The 18,712-nt window shown below is 43.7% G+C and overlaps 1 protein-coding gene across 5 annotated transcripts in view; it reads left to right on the top strand.

The window, feature by feature from the left end:
- Nucleotides 1–18,712, top strand: part of LOC133349454 (protein piccolo-like) — a 194,983-nt gene that overhangs the window by 117,334 nt on the left and 58,937 nt on the right. For all 5 annotated transcript variants that reach the window (XM_061562919.1, XM_061562922.1, XM_061562918.1 and 2 more), the window contains exon 11: nt 17,644–17,752. In XM_061562919.1, coding sequence (XP_061418903.1) covers nt 17,644–17,752 — 109 coding nt within the window. The remainder of the gene's footprint in view (nt 1–17,643; nt 17,753–18,712) is intronic.

The raw sequence follows: 18,712 nt of genomic DNA, 5'->3' as shown, positions 1-18,712 counted from the left end.
TGATTTAATTAACTTGCACCATTGTTTCAATTGCCAGTCTGGGAGGAGGATTGCAAGAACCGGCAAGGTCTGAATTGCGCTAGAACCATCACACCATGGCAGCATCAATGTTATGAATTACAATAATAAGACCAACTTCTTTTAATTGATGGTGAGGTCTGCACAGAAATAAATTTAGATAGCATAGTTCTCTCTGCTGTGTTTAGGTCTCTAGTTCTTAAACAGGATAATTTAATACCATGAGGCAGTTGCAATAATGTAGCATTGTTATGATTAAATGCCCATCTTTAATAAGTGGAATTGCATTAAGTAGTTGTTTCTATTGTCCCGCCAGGTCATATAAACTGCCTTCCTTGTCTGGAATTCTGTCAGATTGCTTTTCCAAATCGGCAAATGCAGTTTTGGCATTCCATTACAGTGCTTGGAAAACAAATTACATTGTGGCATTTTGTGTACACGTTCTTAAGTTTAAAGCGTTAGGACACTTTGAAAGAGACCCCTTTAACACAAACACGCAACACAAAGTTGGGTGGAGCCAGCAGATTGTTTGCTTGCTAATTTCGATTGTGTAATAAATCTCCGCATCAGCGACCACATTTTGTTGAGTGCCCTGCCTCATACCACAACATTAATCCGCCTGGGTTAAATTAAAAATCTATTTTAACAGATAGCTTTGCATCATTTTTTTCTCCCAATGTAAGTTCATTACCCTTCCACTGCGCCACAGCATAATGCATCACCGTTTCCAAAGAACCCATTTTTAAATTGGGCACTTTCCATGAAATTGTCCAAAACCCATTTCACTTGGACGATAGCCGAAGAAAATAATTACTTACAAAGGTTAAAGGGGATGGAGGAAATAATGTCACATAAATATTCTCCTTCCAAATGTCCAGCACTGATAAATAGACGCTTTTCTTGGAGTGGGAGGGTTATTTTTCCACTTTCCAGTGCTATTCGCCCGAGATGCTCACAAAGGACTGATTTCTAGAGAACACGCTGCGCAAGACTTCATGCGTGAATATCTGCGCGCAGCAAAGCCCTGAGGTGGATCGACAGTTGATGACAAATCCACTCTTTGCTTGCAGGTGTTTGCGTTCACCCCTGCTGTGGCAGGATATATGTAAAGAGGCCTAAAAATATACGTCTCAGAAGGAACACACGGCCACAATGCTTTCATCAGTGAACCTCGATAAGGACATCTGTAAAACCGTATGTATATTTGTAATATAAAATAAAAATGTATATTAATGGGGAAAAATATATATTTGACTGGCATTTATGTGCAGTTGCTTCATTTAAGATACAAATTACCAGGAAATGGAACATCAAACTAAATAGTTTAGTGCAATATGTGAACGGTGGTGAGATACTGTTTGAGAAAAAAAGCTTACAACCATCCAGCACGCTGGGCGTTATTTCCTATGCCATGGCACAGTTATGTCAGGGATTGCTTTACGGGAGTGAAACCTAAAACAACTGTCTTTGCAATGCGTGTGAGTGTGGGGAGCGGTGGTGTAGTGGTTAACGCACTGCGCTACGAACCCGGCGTCCCGAGTTTGAGTCCCGCTTACGGCCAATATCGGTGAAGAATATCAGAAATGGTCCTGGGCCTCCTCTAGGTCGACTCAGCCTCAAATTAGTACCTGGTGCAGTGTGTGATCATCGCCACTATGGAGACAAAGGCTAGCGTGGTGCTAGCCACTCACCCCCTCGTGTGCCGTGCCGGCCTTCATAGGTGCTCGCTAACAGCACTTGCCCCGATAGTCTGTTAAGGCTATACGGGGGATCTTTGTCTTTGCATGTTGAATATGAGGTCACTGAGGTCACTGAATTGAATAAAACTATAATAATATGCTGTACATAGCATTAATAGACGAGGATTTATGTGTTTATGAGTTATTATTCACTTACCTTCACGCTCGCTTATTATTATTGATGTGTTCAATTCAGCGACCTCAGCTTAACAAGGACTGTGCCAAAGTTTTGACGAGATGTTAAGCACACGCGCGCGCCCTCACGCGCATTGCAGAGACAGCTGCTTTAGGATTCGCGACCCTAAAGCAATTGATGCTGTGCATAGAGCATCGATGGACTGAGGAATTTGAGATATTATTACACGCAGTGACATTTTGATCGTTCATCGTTACGCTCCGTTTATAGGACGTTGACGTGGACGTTGCCGAAGTGCCGCTCGCCCTACGGTGTACCTTCACCTGCCTGGCTCCCCCCCCCTCATCCTGCACCCGTCCCCCTTGGCTCCTCCCCCCTCCTCTTCCCCTAATTTACCCGTTCCCACAGTGACCCCGCTTACGTCACGGGGTATCCCTTAAATACCCTAGGAGACGTGACGTCATCGCACTGAACGGTACACCTGACGTCACGTCCCCATTTTACTCCTCTACATATTAATGCCCCATCACAAATAACTCCCACTACAGTTCATCTTCTTGGTTCTTTCGGTAAAGTCACGCAGAAGGGAAATAATAAAATAATAAAAATAAAACATAATAAAATACAATTCTCACGACGTTTCGGCCACAACGCAAGCAGCCGTCCTCAGGTGAAGAACAGGGCTGTCGGAAAGACAGCGTCTGAATCCCTGCAGTCACGAAAGCTTTAAATAAAAATCCCACTACAGTTATTTTGCTGTGCCTTTTTTACACCTGACTAAGGAAGCTTGTGTTGCCTCCGAAACGTCATGATTTATTATTTTATTTCTATTATTATTATTTCTATTATTTTTATTATTTATTTTTACCTACGTGACTTTACCGAAAAAAATCCTAAGAGTACTACGGTGCACCCTCAAATTCACGACGATGACATCCCAAGCCAGGGTTCCCAGCGCTCGCCGCTGGCGCGCATGCGGGCGGACAAGCGCCGACAGCGCTTCGCTTCACGTCAGTTTCAAATCAGATCTTCGCTGAATTTAACCGCGCCACATTTTAATAAAATTTAGTTTTAAGAGCACGTCCGCCCTGCCCCGCACCTCCGTCCTCCCCCATTTTTTTGTTTGACCCCCGAATGTGCGATGCGGGCAAGCGATGCATCATTTTTTGCTTGAATCGACGAGGCGTACGTCAAATTGCGTGCGCGGTGCGTCACGCGGGTTACGGTGTACGTTACTCTCGAGGCATCGGTAGCAGCGCTCCTGCCACGTGGAATTGTTGGCGCCGCGTGCACGCCGACGATGTCATCAAACCGCTGCTGAGTCGTCGCGAAGAATCGTTTGCCCTCGTGAAGCGAATCCAATGTGATGTAAAATTCCTTTGACGAACATACGAATTGGCCATAAGAGCCCCGTTAAATATTGGGACGCTTTGCATGGTAATTCAAAATACATATTTCATGATGTTGCAGTGGATTATTTTCATAAATAATACATGTGCGTGAAAGTAAAGTTTCAGCCTTGGAAGTGTCTTTGTGTGTATATATGAAGTATACACAGTACACACAGAAATAATTATCTATTGGGTGGCACCAAACATTTCAAATAAGTACACTTTCAACACTCGTCCGAATGAATTCACAAAGCCACAGATGTCCAATGTGTGCATACCGTGTAATGCATCATGCTTGTAAGACAGTGCTTTGCTTTAAAGATACAGTATAGGGGAAAAAAGGTCACACGTTTATTGCCTTTATTCGCCTACAAATGAGACACTTGAAGACACCGCCTGTACGCGTTTGAACATTGGCCGATTCTAATCATGCAAGGGGTGACCACCACTCAAACGTATTGGGTCCCTCTCGCAGGCTCCGCCGACTGTCTTGTAGGAAGGTGCACACCTCGCTTGTGCCCGACCCCTTACTGGCTTGATCATCTTTACCCCATTCTGTAATCTCCGTCTCTTCTCGTGCTCTCTCCTCGTTTCTCTCCATCTCTCATCTGCGTCCCTTTGCTACTTCAGATCCCAACTCGGCTCTTGATCTTTAGACTCGAATTAACGGAGTGCATTTCGCCTAGATGACGCTCTTCGTTGTGTTTAAGGATGACACGGGAACACGTGGCGGGTGGGCTACCGTCTGCCGTCCACGCAACCCAAACCGCCATAGCCTGCCCTCTTTCAACGGAGGAGGAATGGCAAAACTACACGAAGTCTCCTGCAGCGTTATCGTGGCTGCTGTTACCTCGACATTGGCGTTTAGCTCCTGAACGCATTGCCCATTCGCGAAAATAAAATAGCATCTCTAGCTCCACGGTGCTATGACGGACGCGGCCATCCCTCGTGTTCCAATTCTGTTTTGTCAGCGTTTATTTTGCCGAAAATTTAACACAAAGTTGTTTTTTAAGGCTTCTCTCGACGTATAAAGCATTCGCAGTCGTATTTTGCCATGGAGACGCCTGTCCGGTCACATGAGCGTCAGCCCTTTGTGCCGCACGAATACAGCGGCAACTCGCTCCCGGGAAAGAAAAAAAAACACACAAGCGTGTGCTTCACAGTAAAAGCTGTCCCGTTTTAAAATAGCCGAATGAATAAGTAAATAAATATCTTTAGAACGGTGTGAGAGAGAGAGAAAAATAACATTGGCAATGCGTTATCCATAATAAAAGGGTTGTGTTGTGGGTTAGATCGCTTAAATAGAAATGTGTTGTTAAACCCGCCACCACCCGACACAGCCAATTAATAAGGTTTGTCACGTAAACAAAACGTACCAATTGGTTACTATTTCAGCACAACGGTGCGTTGGAGAATACACCCCACAACATTTACAATTCGAGTTCCGTGGCAGTTCTGCATTACTTACAGTGCCGAAAGTAATTACCACCGCTTCACATCTGACTTGCATCCTTCTTAACTTACAATTTCTCCACTTCAACAGACCGGGGTGTGATGATGAATCGTAACAGAGCTGTTTTTCAATGTTGTTTCTTGGCATGTAAGGTTACGAATCCCGAGTCCTTTTGGACACAAATTGCTTTTAAATTACCCACACACTTATTTCTCTGTTGATGACCGTAAGAAAAATGTATATGAACAATATTATAACGTGTAAGGGTTGTCACAGATGCTGGGATCCCCATTCATTTGGGCAGCATCGGACGAAGTGTGTTTTACCATTTTAATATTCATACACTTTTACTGGCAAGATATTAAAAATATATATTTATAAAGGATGATAATAGGTTTTTCCCCTTTTTTTCTGGCAACAAAAACAGGTGTTAAGATGTTAAAACACCAAACTGAAACCTTTTACAAGGAATCATGTCTGCATTAACCACAATACTTGTGGTCAGAATGCAAACAAAAAGCATACTCTGATAATATATGCATTGTTCTTGAAACTGATTGGTCCACACCAAAGACAGCTTTCTTTTGAGCCTCGTCTTAAACGGTGTTAGACCAGAGGACCAAAGACAATGCACTATCAGAGTAATGAGAGCTCGGGGTGAGCATCTACATCATGGGATCTCCTTTGCCAGTACCAAAATATGAAAATAGTTTTTTTTTGCATTCTCACCACAAGCATTGTGGTTAATGCAGACATGATTCCTTGTAAAAGGTTTCAGTTTGGTGTTTTAACATCTTGACACCTGTTTTTGTTGCCAGAAAAAAGGGGAAAACCCTATTATCATATTTTGATACTGGCAAAGGAGATCCCATGATATATAAAGGATATTACGAAAAAATATGCTTACAAAATATATACGTTATTTCAAATCTTCTATGTGATTTTATTCTGGAAATGGCTTGAAAAGTGAAAGTATTTTATTAATAACTTAGGGTGTTGCATTGTGGGGGTCTATTTTGAGAAGAACCAAGATGCAGGATTTGTATACAAATGTGTGATTTGTGTTTTTGCCATCTAAAATTCGTCACCACAGTTTGGGTAGAGGTTAGTGCGAAACGCTTAAATCTGGGGGGTTCCATTCACCTGGCAAGGATACTTATTGTGACCTGGGATTTTAATTCATTTGGGAAGAATACGTATTATAATGCTGCACACCTGTGCAGCCAGTCCGTCCACACTATTCGAGCAAATGGCAATATCTTCTGGAGCTAAATGCCAATGGGGAGCTCTGCTGGCCACCACGAGATGGCTTCAGGAGAGAGTTCGTGTAGTTTTTGCTGTTCCTCCCCCGTTGAAGGAGAGCAGACCGCAGTGGTTTACTCTACGTTCCTTCGTTTCGGTTGCATGGCCACAATAGCACTGTGGCTTGTCTTTAATAATCCGTCTACTGATGTTATTACTTGTGTGTGTGTGTGTGCGGTATTTCCTGTGGTGTACAAAATTGAACCTAATTTAGCTGTCAACAAGAAGGCAGTTTTTCACCATTTTCAGCCGTTTTCCTAAAACTGCCACGACACAGTCCTGTGCATGAGGACCACGTGAATCATGCCCTAATGCATTTCCATAGCCCTGCGTAGCCGCACGTGCCATGATAACAGTGTGATGCTACGGATGCAACAGAAGCGCAATATACAAATCGAGTGCAAGATTTGTGCACACAAACCATCCGCCAACCTGAGTGCGATTCCCAGTCATTGTCTAACATCGGTGAAGTATGTTCGAACAAATCCCATGGCCGACATGGTGCAGAGGGAGGCCTTCCGATGGCTGTACGCGGTTCGCATTTAATATCATCGAGTGCAGCTCTACTGCATTTCTTTTCCTTTTTTTTCAAATTTGAGACGCAATAACAAGTCTACCCTGGGATCATATAACACAGTTGTCAGCACCACTGATGTCGGTCATGATCTTGCACAGGAAGTCCATCAGTCACGCCCAACGCCGGGAGGTGCAACATCAAATAAATGATGCACACACACAAGATGGTTTTCAGCCTACCGCAAGGATTTGCCACTCCCCTTTAGATGCCCTCTTGCCAGAGGTGGTAAACTACATTGAACATCACTGGAACCTCATTTGTCAGTAAAAATATGATAATTGGTTTTTTACCCTTCTATCTGGCAACAAAACTGACACCTTTTTTACAAGGAGCCTTTTGGCGTCATCTGGTCCAACCCATGTGAGACTAGGCTCTAAGGAAAGCTGTCTCGGGTGTGGACCAATCAACTTCAAGGACAGTGCACATTATTAGAGTTATGTTTTTTGTTTGCATTATGACTGCAGGTATTGTGGTCTATGTAAACATGACTCCTTGTAAAAAAAGGTGTCAGTTTTGTTGCCACATAGAAGGGTAAAAAACTAATTATCATACATTGAACATCACTGGGGACCACTCACATATGCTGCTGTATGTATACAAAGACAAAGATCTCCATTTAGTCGTTATAGACTAAAGGGATGTATAGCATAAGTTAGCAATTTAAGGCCAGAATGGGAAAGGAAGGTGTTGTCTGGCCAGCACTACATCCCTTTTCTGTCTTTTTCTCCCAAGTAATTATTACATACTGCACTGAACTACCACACTATACAGCACTGGACGTACAATAAAACACATTTTGAATTTATACAGCGTCCACATGTGTCTACGTCGCAAGATACAGAGACGGTGGGCAGATTTAGTATTTTATTAGGAGAGGCCAAAGACGGAGCCAATGCGTGTGTGTGTGTGTTTGTAATGCACACGCAGACCTTACTGCACACACATGCACGGACAGCAAATCTAGCGATCACGCACATTGTGTGTCGCCAGCTATTTCTACGCGTTCATGGAATTGCTGAAGTGTCGATGCACAAAGTGCGATCATCGTCGGCGGCTTGCGATTCGCACGACGAGCGTAATGCCGCCCATGCTGGCTTGTCTCGCTCGCTGCGCGCTTGCTCTAAAGATGCCGATACCTCCCCCCGCTTTGCCTCCCAAGCCTGGCGGGTACCACGCTCTTGTCGTGAGCGGCTTGAGAGCTCGGGGGTGCAGAATGATGTGCCGGGCGTACAGTGCGATGCTGTTACAAGCGTCCTCTTTTTAAGGGCGCTGCTTTTTTGCTGCTCCGAGGAAAAGACTATTCGTGCGTGCGCCTGTAATGTGAGCGGCTTCCACGTGAAGCCGCTGGTGTTTTTTTGTGTTCAGCGCTGCCGCCCGTGCTATTTGCTCCGTGCCGGATGCTTGCCTAGGAGTGAGGCTGCACATGCCTCCTTCGGAATCTCTTTCTGGTGGGGAGTGGTGGGGCGGTGATGGGACGCGCTCTGCGTTATGTGCCCGCCGAGATGGGTTCGTTTCCCAGTACGTGAACCGGTCGCTTGGCATCCTGATTCTTCGCCAGCCCACGTTGATGAGTGTGGGGAAGTATGGCCAAACGACCCCCGTGACCTACGCCGGTGTAGGCAGTCATTGCTCCAGTAGTGTACATTAATGACGAAGGGCTGTAAATTTTAAATCTCATCACCATTTTGGAGCAGTCAAAATTGATCAAGTTGAGCGCATCAGAGAAGTGTGTCACTTGTAATTTAGGCCGAGGGAAACGCGATGACCTTGTTCAGAAATATGACATTCTAAACATTCTCAGACAGTTTTACACCAACGCTGTTACCAATGTTGTTTTGTTTTCGTTCGTGTCAGTCAAAAAATTGCATTTGTTAATCTTGAAAGAGATCACACAGCACTCAAAGGGATATGGATTGACCGGTATCAACAATCTCTCGGAATAATTTTATGCAGTGATTTAATTCCGTGGTGTGTAATTAGTTTGTCAAAAAAGGAGAACAGCTCGATCAATACCAGCAAATGGATGCCCACAAGGATAGAGTGTTGTGATATATATAGCCATGAAGAAAAATGTAATTTCCATGCTCAGAAATTCAAGTCTGTATACACGTTTCAGCATAAAATGTTAACCCAATATGTGATGCGACTATCAGATTTGCAATCAGTGTAAAATTGCAGTGCTATTTGAGAGTATGCTGCAGTTGGAAACCTCGTGCTATAAGTCCTTGAACAACAATTTTCACTCTTGTACAGCCACTCCAGCTCCTGATGTAGCTATGTGGGAGTTCATCTAATCCTTGAGTGTGCATAAGGCTTCACCCGACATCCTCTGGTATTACACTTACTTGCTGCTTGCCAGAAATATGTTTTTCACGGGTAGATGCTGATGTGCCTTCAATCGCCCCACCTCTCTCCATCCGGCAGTATAGATTGGCATACAGCACCGCAGGCGTGAAGTGTGAGTACTCTGACCTCTTCCAAAACATCTGGCCAGTCAAGTCAAGCCTGGAAGTCGCAGTCAAATCAAAGTGATTTCCCGTTTTAATGAGCAGTCGGGCTGTATGTATGTTTGACTTCCTTTGCACCATACGTAGTCAACATAAAAAATAAGTTCTCGAGAAATTAGTTTTCAGTCTAGATGTAAACGGCCGTCGTACTCATTTCCCATTTACAGCCCAGAACCTGTGGTGCAAATCTCACCTTCCTATGGTAGTGACACGTCTTATCAATAGGACAACCACTGTCAATGAAGTGATATTCATTTTACTTACTTACCCCTGAGGGATGATGGGCTGAGCCAGCCCCAATCTAGGATTTGAACTCAGAACCTTCCAATTGCAAGTCGCTTGCTCTACCACTGTGCCACCTGGCCAGACAGAAGAGTGGCATGGCAGAGGAGGTCGAATGCCCTCTTGAGGAGCTGTCTAGCCCTCGAGTGGAGGCCCTTTCCACAGCAGTGGTGTTCACAAGCTGCTGCAAGGCTGCACTTTTACCATTTACCGATGCCATCAAGTTTCACGTGTCATAAATGTAGAAGCCTGGCCTTGGACAGCGTGAATATTTATTTGCACTGCAGTTTATCTACGGTATCAGTTTGGGGAAACGTGGCAGGTTAAATCTTTGATCGGGTACCAGCAATCGGCCCCTGCAGATTGTTATCCATCGGTGATCTTCTTCTGCAGGACAATCCACAAATGTTTATATTGCCCAAAGGGATTGTGAGGGCACAATGCAATCATCCCCAGCAATAAACGGAGCGCGCCACGGCTATCCGGTCATTGCCGGGCTGCTCCACAGAGGCTGCTGCTAATGTGCGTACTCACATGTTAGACGATGCGCAGCGGTGTGTTTATTTTCACGGCTTTATCAAATGTCCATTGCTTGTAATGGTGTGATGGTTAGCACACTGGACTTGCAATCCGCAGATTGGCTGGTTCATTCTCCCGGCGTGGCAGTTGAACCAATGGACAGGTTTCTCCAGTCCGACCCATGCCCTCCGTCCACCCAGCAGTATAAATGAGCCCACCACAAGTTAGCCGATCGGCAGGTTGCGCACGGTGGGTGAAAGCGTTGCGCAACGACCAAGTTTGCTTGTGTTGCGATTGAAATGTCTTGATCTATTATTTTTCTACCTATGTGGCTTTACCGAAAGAACCAAAGAGCATGGATTCCTGCAGTCACGAAAGCTTCAAATCAACTATTCTAAACTAGCGATTGGCAATGTGGTTCGGGAGCTAAATGCCAATGTCGAGGTCTGCTCACCATGACGAGAGGGCTTCGGGAGAGAGAGAAAGTGTCGTTTTGCTTTTCCTCCACCGTTAAAGGAGCGCAGACTGCAGTGGTTTCCATAGTTTAAGTTGCATGGCCACAGTCACACTCGTAGCTTATCTTTAATTTTCCAATCATGAAGGAGTTGTGCGACTCGGCCTGTTGATGTTCCAATGCAGTTGATGGTTCCACCCAGTGTCTCAGCCCGGTCACCAATGACTGCTTAAAAAAGACAATCTAATAAATGTCGTTATGCCCCTAATTTGGCTACATTATATCTCTGATAATTAAATTATCGGTTTGCCTTTCATGCGATGGACATTACTCTCATACGCAACGGGTAGGAAAGTGACTTGCGAGGGATCTCAGAGGTAGCTTTGTGATATATATATCCATTCGCAGGGGCCGCCCTCCAACGAGGAATTGTTTCACTGCTCTGTGATACATCCAAACAGATCGTACAATCGGATTAAAATTGGTTTAAAAAAAGATCTACGAAAAATTATCAATACATCTTCTTGTCAGCTGATGATGATACAATCTATTGCTCGATTCCGGATTGTTTATCGCCTAACAGCCAGCTCTGGAAACGAAATAGTTGAGCCACAGATGACCTTTGACTTGTATGTTTGGTTTTCAAGAAGTTTGTTCAACCCTCCTGGTCAATTATACCCGTGAGGCACCGCGCTAGTCCTTCACAGCAGGCCTTGGCTGTGCACAGGGTTTTTGTTTTATTGGCTAAACAACAACAACAAATGATGTAAGCAAAAAGTTAGACTTTTATACTCTTTGGTTCTTTCAGTAAAGTCACGTAGGTATAAAATAAATCACGACATTTCGGGTGCAACACAAGCGCTTGTTTTGCGCCCAAAACGTCGTGATTTATTTTATTTTATACCCACGTGACTTTACCGAAAGAACCAAAGAGTATGGATTCCTGCAGTCACGAAAGCTTCAAATCAAGATTAGACTTTTATACTTTCACTTTATTTATATCGTGTAAATACAAATAGCATAATATACAATTAAATTGTAGATTTGTGTTAAACGTTTCACTGTAAAACATTTCACTGATGTATCGTATAATTTAAGACATTTATTTGACATTTAAATATATTTCAATTATTTAATTGTTATTTTTGTATTGGCTTTTTTAGCTTGTGACCCAGATCTCTCTTGCAAAAGAGATGTGCAGAGTGGGGGTCTCATCTGGCCGGTCATGAATTAATATTTGTACACATGAGCACAAACTTGATTTGAAGCTTTCGTGACTGCAGGAATTACTCTTTGGGTCTTTCGGTAAAGTCACGTAGAAAGAAAATAAATTAAATAATAGAGTACGACGTTTCGATTGCAACACAAGCAGCCGTCATCAGGTAGAACTAAATTTGAGAGAGAGACAAAACACAGATACGGAGACACACAGACAGACACAGACAACACAGACACACAGAGAGAGACACACAACTTAGACACACAGAGACCCAATGCCTCTGTGTCGAGGCCTTAAATGGAGAGGGGGGGGGGCAGAAAGAGAGGTGGGTCTGCTGGTGGCTGCTGCTGGAGCAGAGAAATGAATCCACCCCGAAGCGACCGAGGGAAAGAAGAAGATCGAATGGCTTTAAGAGATCCTGGTAAAAATTTTAACACACTTGTTTTGCATCTCATTTATGACCAATGTCAAATTCTAAATGGCTCGCGTGAGTCATTCAGATCTGAATATTACAGCCGTAGCCAGTCTTAAGCGTTCTCCATTTTTATTTCAAACGAAATTGTGCACACGTTCACAATGCCAGCTCGTGTGCTGGCTTTAAACGTATCGTGGTGTCGTTGTCGTCTGCAAAACTTGACGAGAGGTAAGACGTATTTATTTTTCAAAAGTTCACTATCAATGCGTACACTGGGCACTCGGGAGATACGGTCATTGCAAATGTGGCTTGAGTGATGAATTTCAGAAAATAAATTAGCTGAAGATCACAATCACACCTTTTTATCGATTGTGCCTAATGTCTTGATGTGTGAACAACACCTGGGTAATGGGAGACCAGGGTACTGAGCAAATAATACAAAACGGTCAAATACAGAACACTCACCTCTATACCAGGCGAGGTAGTTAACATTTCGCCACCGTAGCGCCCACTCTCCGTCTCGCACGATCCGTTCTCAGTCTCCAACCGCCCGCGCTGAGGTCTTCCTCTTGGTTGCTGGGCGGTTCGTGCAGACCCCTCCACAGTGCTTCAAGTTCAAGTTCATTTATTAGGTATAGCCCTGTGAGCCATTCGGCTCTTGAATCGGGTGCAACCGCAACAAACAAAAAACAAAAACATGAGCAAAAAACATCTTAAAGTGAATATGTGACTAATCCAAAAAAAGACAGCAAAATATTGCAGAAAAAAAAACGTACACCAACGCTGTGTGCAAAAATCCCAGTGGGATGCAAGTCAAACAACAACAACAACCACAAGACAACTTAGATTAAGGCCATCAGTCTAACTCTGTACTACAACAAACAAACATGGCTAAACCAATACACTTTTCGAAATCACCAAAATAAAGCTATGAAAGCAATGAAAAAGCAATCATAGGAACTGTGACGGAATTTTCACAATAAATGGCATAAACAACATGTGCTACACCCGTCCCATAAACCAGCCCTCCCCAATCCTGCACATGCACGTGTCCTACTCAGCACAACCTTTTAATGCATAATCACATCTACAACGTGAATTAAAATGTGTGTGTTTTAAAAGTGATACTCGTTTTCAGAATCAGAATGTTTTTTTTTTATTTATCATGGAGAAATCCGATGAGCCATGAAGCTGTTTTTCACAGATGTCCAGTAGGGGGCGGGTCAAAAAGTTAAAACAACAAAATGCAAAAAAACAGGCGTGCAAAGTATAGGAGGGGTAAACAAAGAACAGCAAAATAAATACGTCAAATAGATGAAGCATATGAGCTCAAATTGCATAAGTACAACAAATCCCAAGCTTGGGCAAGGCAGCAAAACAACAGCAAAAAACAATCCCAGACCACATCAAGACAACACACAGTCCTTCAATAAAATTGCACATCAAAATTGAACGATCGATACATGGCGAAGGATGAAAGTTACAAATCACATTTGCAAATGCGGTTGTACGCAGCACTAATCTTCTGCTTCGGGATATTTTTTGGGAATGAAGATTTACGATGTTAAGGGAGGACATAAGGTTGTCCCAAAACGTTGGTGCTACGACGGCAAAGGCTTCGTCACCTAGAATGAGCAACTTTTATGTTGTAGCAATTTGCTGCCATTAAAAACAGCTTCATTAGGCGAGCATATTTCCGCACACTCTTTGGTTTTTGGGTAAAGTCACGTAGGTAAAAAATAAATTAACGAAAAAAAACTAAATTAAATGACGACGTTTCGGAGGCGGAAGCTTGTGTTGCCTCTGAAACGTCGTGATTTAATTGAGTTGTTTTTTCGTCTATTTATTTTTTTACCTACGCGACTTTACTGAAAAAACCAAAGAGTATGAATCCTTGCAGTCACGAAAACTTCAAATCTAGAATATTTCCGCACGTTTAGCACACACACAGATACATAAATACCCGCCCGTCCCCTTGCGATTGCGCGCGGCGATTTTCATATTTCGCATTCATTTTACGCATTTGACTCGTGTGCTCCAGATTGCAATGCAAGCTGCGCTGTCACACTGCACAGCTGAGTGTTCATCTTAGTGCCTGCTGTGGTTGAGAGCCGTAATTCTAAGGGTGAGTCGGGACCAAGAAAATTACCAGGTTTTAGGTGCCATTCTGTACCGAGTGTAAATTAGTGGCATTTGTCAACATAGCTGGCAGGGGTGTAATGCCAGTGTCCGAATTGTGCACCAGTCCTGGCAGGTGTCGTGTTTCTCTTTAATCAAAAGATTTTTTTTTGTAAAAAAAAATAATGCATCAGGCCTACGCCAAAACAGTCTTCACGTGTTGATAAAATCAAAGGGCTGTTATTGACACATGATCCGATGTGTTTCATGTTTAACTATCGGGTATAGGATTGGGGGGGGGGGGGTGTTTATCCTTGGGGAAATTCTTCATCCAGCATTGAATTTATCATGGTTGTCGGTGATGATGATCTAGATTCAAGTGAAATCATCCGTAATAATTATTTTCTTCATTTGATCAGGAAAAACTCACAGAGTCTTACGACTCACTCAGGAGGATCCTGCATTGGGATGTTTGGCCAGTTCCATGAATGAGCCTTTTGCTTAATGTGGAGGGGGAAGACTGAGTGCTGTGAGAAAATGTGTACATACGAGGGATGAACACTCAAAGCTCAGCATAGTTAGATTCAAGAATACATTGCTTGACTGCCATTTCCTACTCTTAGGGTTTTTTTCCGGTAAAGTCACGTAGGTAAAAAAATAGATATAAATAATAATAAAAATAATAAATCACGACGTTTCGGAGGCAACACAAGTCTTCGTCATCAGGTGGGACCGTCACAGCTAAATTTACTGTATCAAGTGAGGCAAAATTCCAAGAGACGAGCTCTTAAATACAAGTTAAGGGGGAGGGGGGAGGGGCTTATCTGAATGTGGTAGCCAATGAATGGAACGTGTTGGGGGGGTGGGCGGGGCTAAAAGAGAACAACAGTAGTCCAAGTCCTACCCGGTGTTGGTTGACAATCCAAATACAAAAAAGGAGAGTACTGTTAAACGCTGGGGATGTCAACACTCGGTAAAGTAGAATAATACCTGTCAAATAAGATGGTCCAAATGTGTGTAGTTAAGTCTTGTTTACATGGTTAATAACATATTTCCAATGATTACTCAGTATGTACCCATCATCACGGTTGAAGTTATGTCTGTGTTTGTATATCTGGATGGCTTCGTGTGCCATTTCCTTTACCACCTCGCAGCCCGAGCCTATAACCACCTGGTATTCAGAGGCAATGTCTCTTCTAAGTACCAATCAGGTTTCACCATGTTTCGCTTCTGAGAGCAGATGCAATCATGAATAATTGGTCATAGGTGCATACATGTCATGTTTTGTGAGTATATGTCTTGAAAAACACGATTTGCTTTGGAAGGAAATATCTTAAAAGTGTTGATGTTTGCATTGCGCATTGGGTTAGTGAGTTAAAAGCACAGGCAAGAGGTCACCTAGGCGAGCCATGGTATGAACTGACGATGTAGGTATCATACGTGCAATGGCAATAAATTATGTTTTATTATCTTCGATTTTTCCAGATACATTAATGCAGTCCGTGAAAAATGCGAAAAGCGTTAGCCACTTGCCACTGTGGCATTTAGCAATCTCGTGAGATTCCCACCTCTGATATAGGTAAGTCGTTGAACTGAGCCAGATGTGAAAATGTTTAAATCACGATATACAGCTCATAAGGTGAAAGCTATCCATCGTAAACATGAATTAACAGAAGGAAGTCCAGTTATGAATATCTGCATTACCTACTCCGATGCAATTGAACAGAAGTGGTCACAAATCCCGTGCCGCTGAATTTGTCATTCAGTCTGGTTTCTCCATTCTTTCCCCAAAAGAGTTAAAACCGTATAATTATTTGAGAGCTAATTGCCACATTCTTCATTTAATTTCAGTGTACAGAATATAATGACACATTAAAGCCTTTTTGTCCTCTGAATGGCAGGAGAGGCAAATGCGATGCAGCATATAAACCAAATAAGGAATTCTGAAACATTACCTGCCATTGTTGTTGGGAATTCCAGCAGTAAATATGTTGTGTGCGAGACCTTATGATGCCAATATCAAAGGAATAATAAAATCAAAGGACTATAGATCCCAGTGAGAGATGCAAATGAGCATTTCCTCTTGAAACAACTGAAACGCTTGTATGCTTCATTATAATAATTGCGCACTTTTTTCTGCACCAAAATCTTGCAGACATGAAAGAAGGTGCAATGTGCGTGGTTTATATTTGATGCACCATTTGTGCATTTTGTACAATCTCTGAAAAGAAAAAAATATAACGCTAAATTGTTGAATGTCTGCACATTCACTTCGGCCGTAGAGAAGCAATAATAATTCCGTAGTTTGTCGAAAAGCTTTGGGGCGGTTGAGGGGAGAGTGAAAATGGTCAGCCACGGGTTGGTGGCGACCGCAGACGCTTGTACAGTAACCCCTTGGTATTCCACGGATGTTCTTCGGAGAAAAAAAAAAACATCCTCACGTGAAAAAATGATCATGGCTGCATCGTGACACAGCGCTGTTGTAAAGATGTTTTCCCGAGACTCAATGTGCAATTCAAAGGCCTGTGTTCATTTAAGACTGATAATCAGTTTCGAAAATAATATTTTTTTCCGAAAATGTTCCTTCCACATTTGTTTATCCGTAAACGCAGTGTGACCTTAATTTTTTTTAGAATACGCCACGAAGCTTCAGCGAGCGGTCTTGCGGCCAGCTGGGTGCCAGTCTCGTAGCTTCTTCGTAAACAAAGGAAGGCCCTTGCTAAAATGAAAAGACACATTTGTTAAAAAACAAAATCTCATGATGCGAGCGAGGGGGCGCACGCTGCCTTGGTGACTTAGCATCATCTTAGGCACCATTACAAGTCTGCTGAGAAACGTGACACAGATGTGGGTTTAGCCCGTCGTGATGAAACTTATGGGCCACCCAGCGTTCCGTGCGTGGCTTTATGGTCCTTGAGTAAATAGCGCGAAAATGTCTTGTTGATACCACCTAGTGTGGCAAATCCTTACCATGATTTTCTTTAATTAGTTTACTGCTAGATCACAAATATATATATACATGATAGCAAGGTCACTGTTGTAACTGTTTCTGAGATAGATTTTTGTAAAATAAGGGCACCATAGTCTCTATAAACATGGAAAATTGGCATGTTTTTAAAACCACTAGCCAAACATTCCATGTTTACTGCGGTAGGTCACATAGAGAATACCGGTTTGAGCAGTAAAAACAAGAACGTATGTGACATGAAACATCCACGTAATATGACAATAAATATGGAGTGTATATCAAACAGAGTATGTGCCAAGCGCACTGATCGCACCTCCCATTAGCACGGTTGGGTACGCGCTGTGCGAAAGACATATACGTACAACTAAGCTTTCTGCCAAGGAGAGATACTGCCCAGTCGGATTACTGGTGGCGTTTACCACCACATGTAGCACCAACCCATCCGTTTGACTCATGCTCTCTTAACAACTCGTGGCCTATGAATGAGCTCCGGACGGTTTCATCAGAGGCCACCGTATTGTGCTCGCTGTCGTGCCCTGCCGCAGGGATGCAAGTGCTGGAATGGAACCGAATCCCGCTGACCGGGAGAACGTTCGAGGAGGTGCAGAGCATCCTGAGCAGACACGACAAGGAGGTGGAGATCTGCGTCCGCCTGTACGTGCCGCCACCATCTCGCGGCCCTCTCCGCGCTAGGGGCAGACGCGACGCACGCTCGGCCTACGGGCCCAGCGGCGGGAACCACTGGCCTGGGGTGATGAAGTCACTGCATGTTGCAGCAGCATGGCCAAAATAAACGTGTTTTTTTTTGCAATCGCCAACGGCGACAGCACGTGTGGCCCTTTTTGCCAAATCCACTGCTGGATGAGGGCCTTCCCCCATGTCGCGCGGGTCATTTGTTATGAGCGCGTTGACCATACTGCACCACGCTGGTCAGTGCGGAGGTCTGTGAAGGCGGGGAGCATATACATCGAGTATAGTGCAGCACAGTAATGGATGTTACTGCGTTGTTCCGGCTGCTGACAACGTAGCCCTGCAGAAAATCCACAAAGCCCTCTTGATTGCATGCTTGTTGGTAGCCCTTCGAAGCCGCTAGCCAGGATCCAACTCCACTTCGCACAAAGTGGCGTCCATTATATCAGCCCTGGAGAGATAAGGGCCAAAGTCAACCACGAATGGAACAGAGGATGTGAAAAAATATCCATATATATTCGCTTTAGCACTTTAAAATATACACATGCACAGCAATATGCCTTGTATATAATGCTGCATATCTATCGGCGTTTTTGTATTACAAAAGGAACGGTCATTTTATTTATTACACGAAGAAACGCAATAAACTTTGGGCCTCGGTGTAGACTAATATCCACTGTGCCCGACCCAAGATGTTGTTGCCTTGAGGCTTACACAAGGATTGAGCAGCCTTCGAAGAAGATTAGAAAAGCTAAAACCTGGCAAGGAGTGTCGATCAATGTCTGTGCTGATGAAGGGTCCTTACACTGCAACGCTCTGGCACTCCCTCTGCCCGGTGGAGAGTTGTAAATGAGAGTGCGTTAACAATGGGGCCATCCTTATTAACGGGGGCCGTCTGTAGTTATACCACGGAGGTAAATAACC

Source organism: Lethenteron reissneri, chromosome 30, assembly GCF_015708825.2.
Source record: "Lethenteron reissneri isolate LAM-NWPU_2019-01 chromosome 30, ASM1570882v1, whole genome shotgun sequence".
NCBI classification, from domain to species: Eukaryota; Metazoa; Chordata; class Hyperoartia; order Petromyzontiformes; family Petromyzontidae; genus Lethenteron; species Lethenteron reissneri.
Note: the sequence above shows the minus strand (reverse complement) of the source record. Positions and strands in the feature narration are given on the sequence as shown.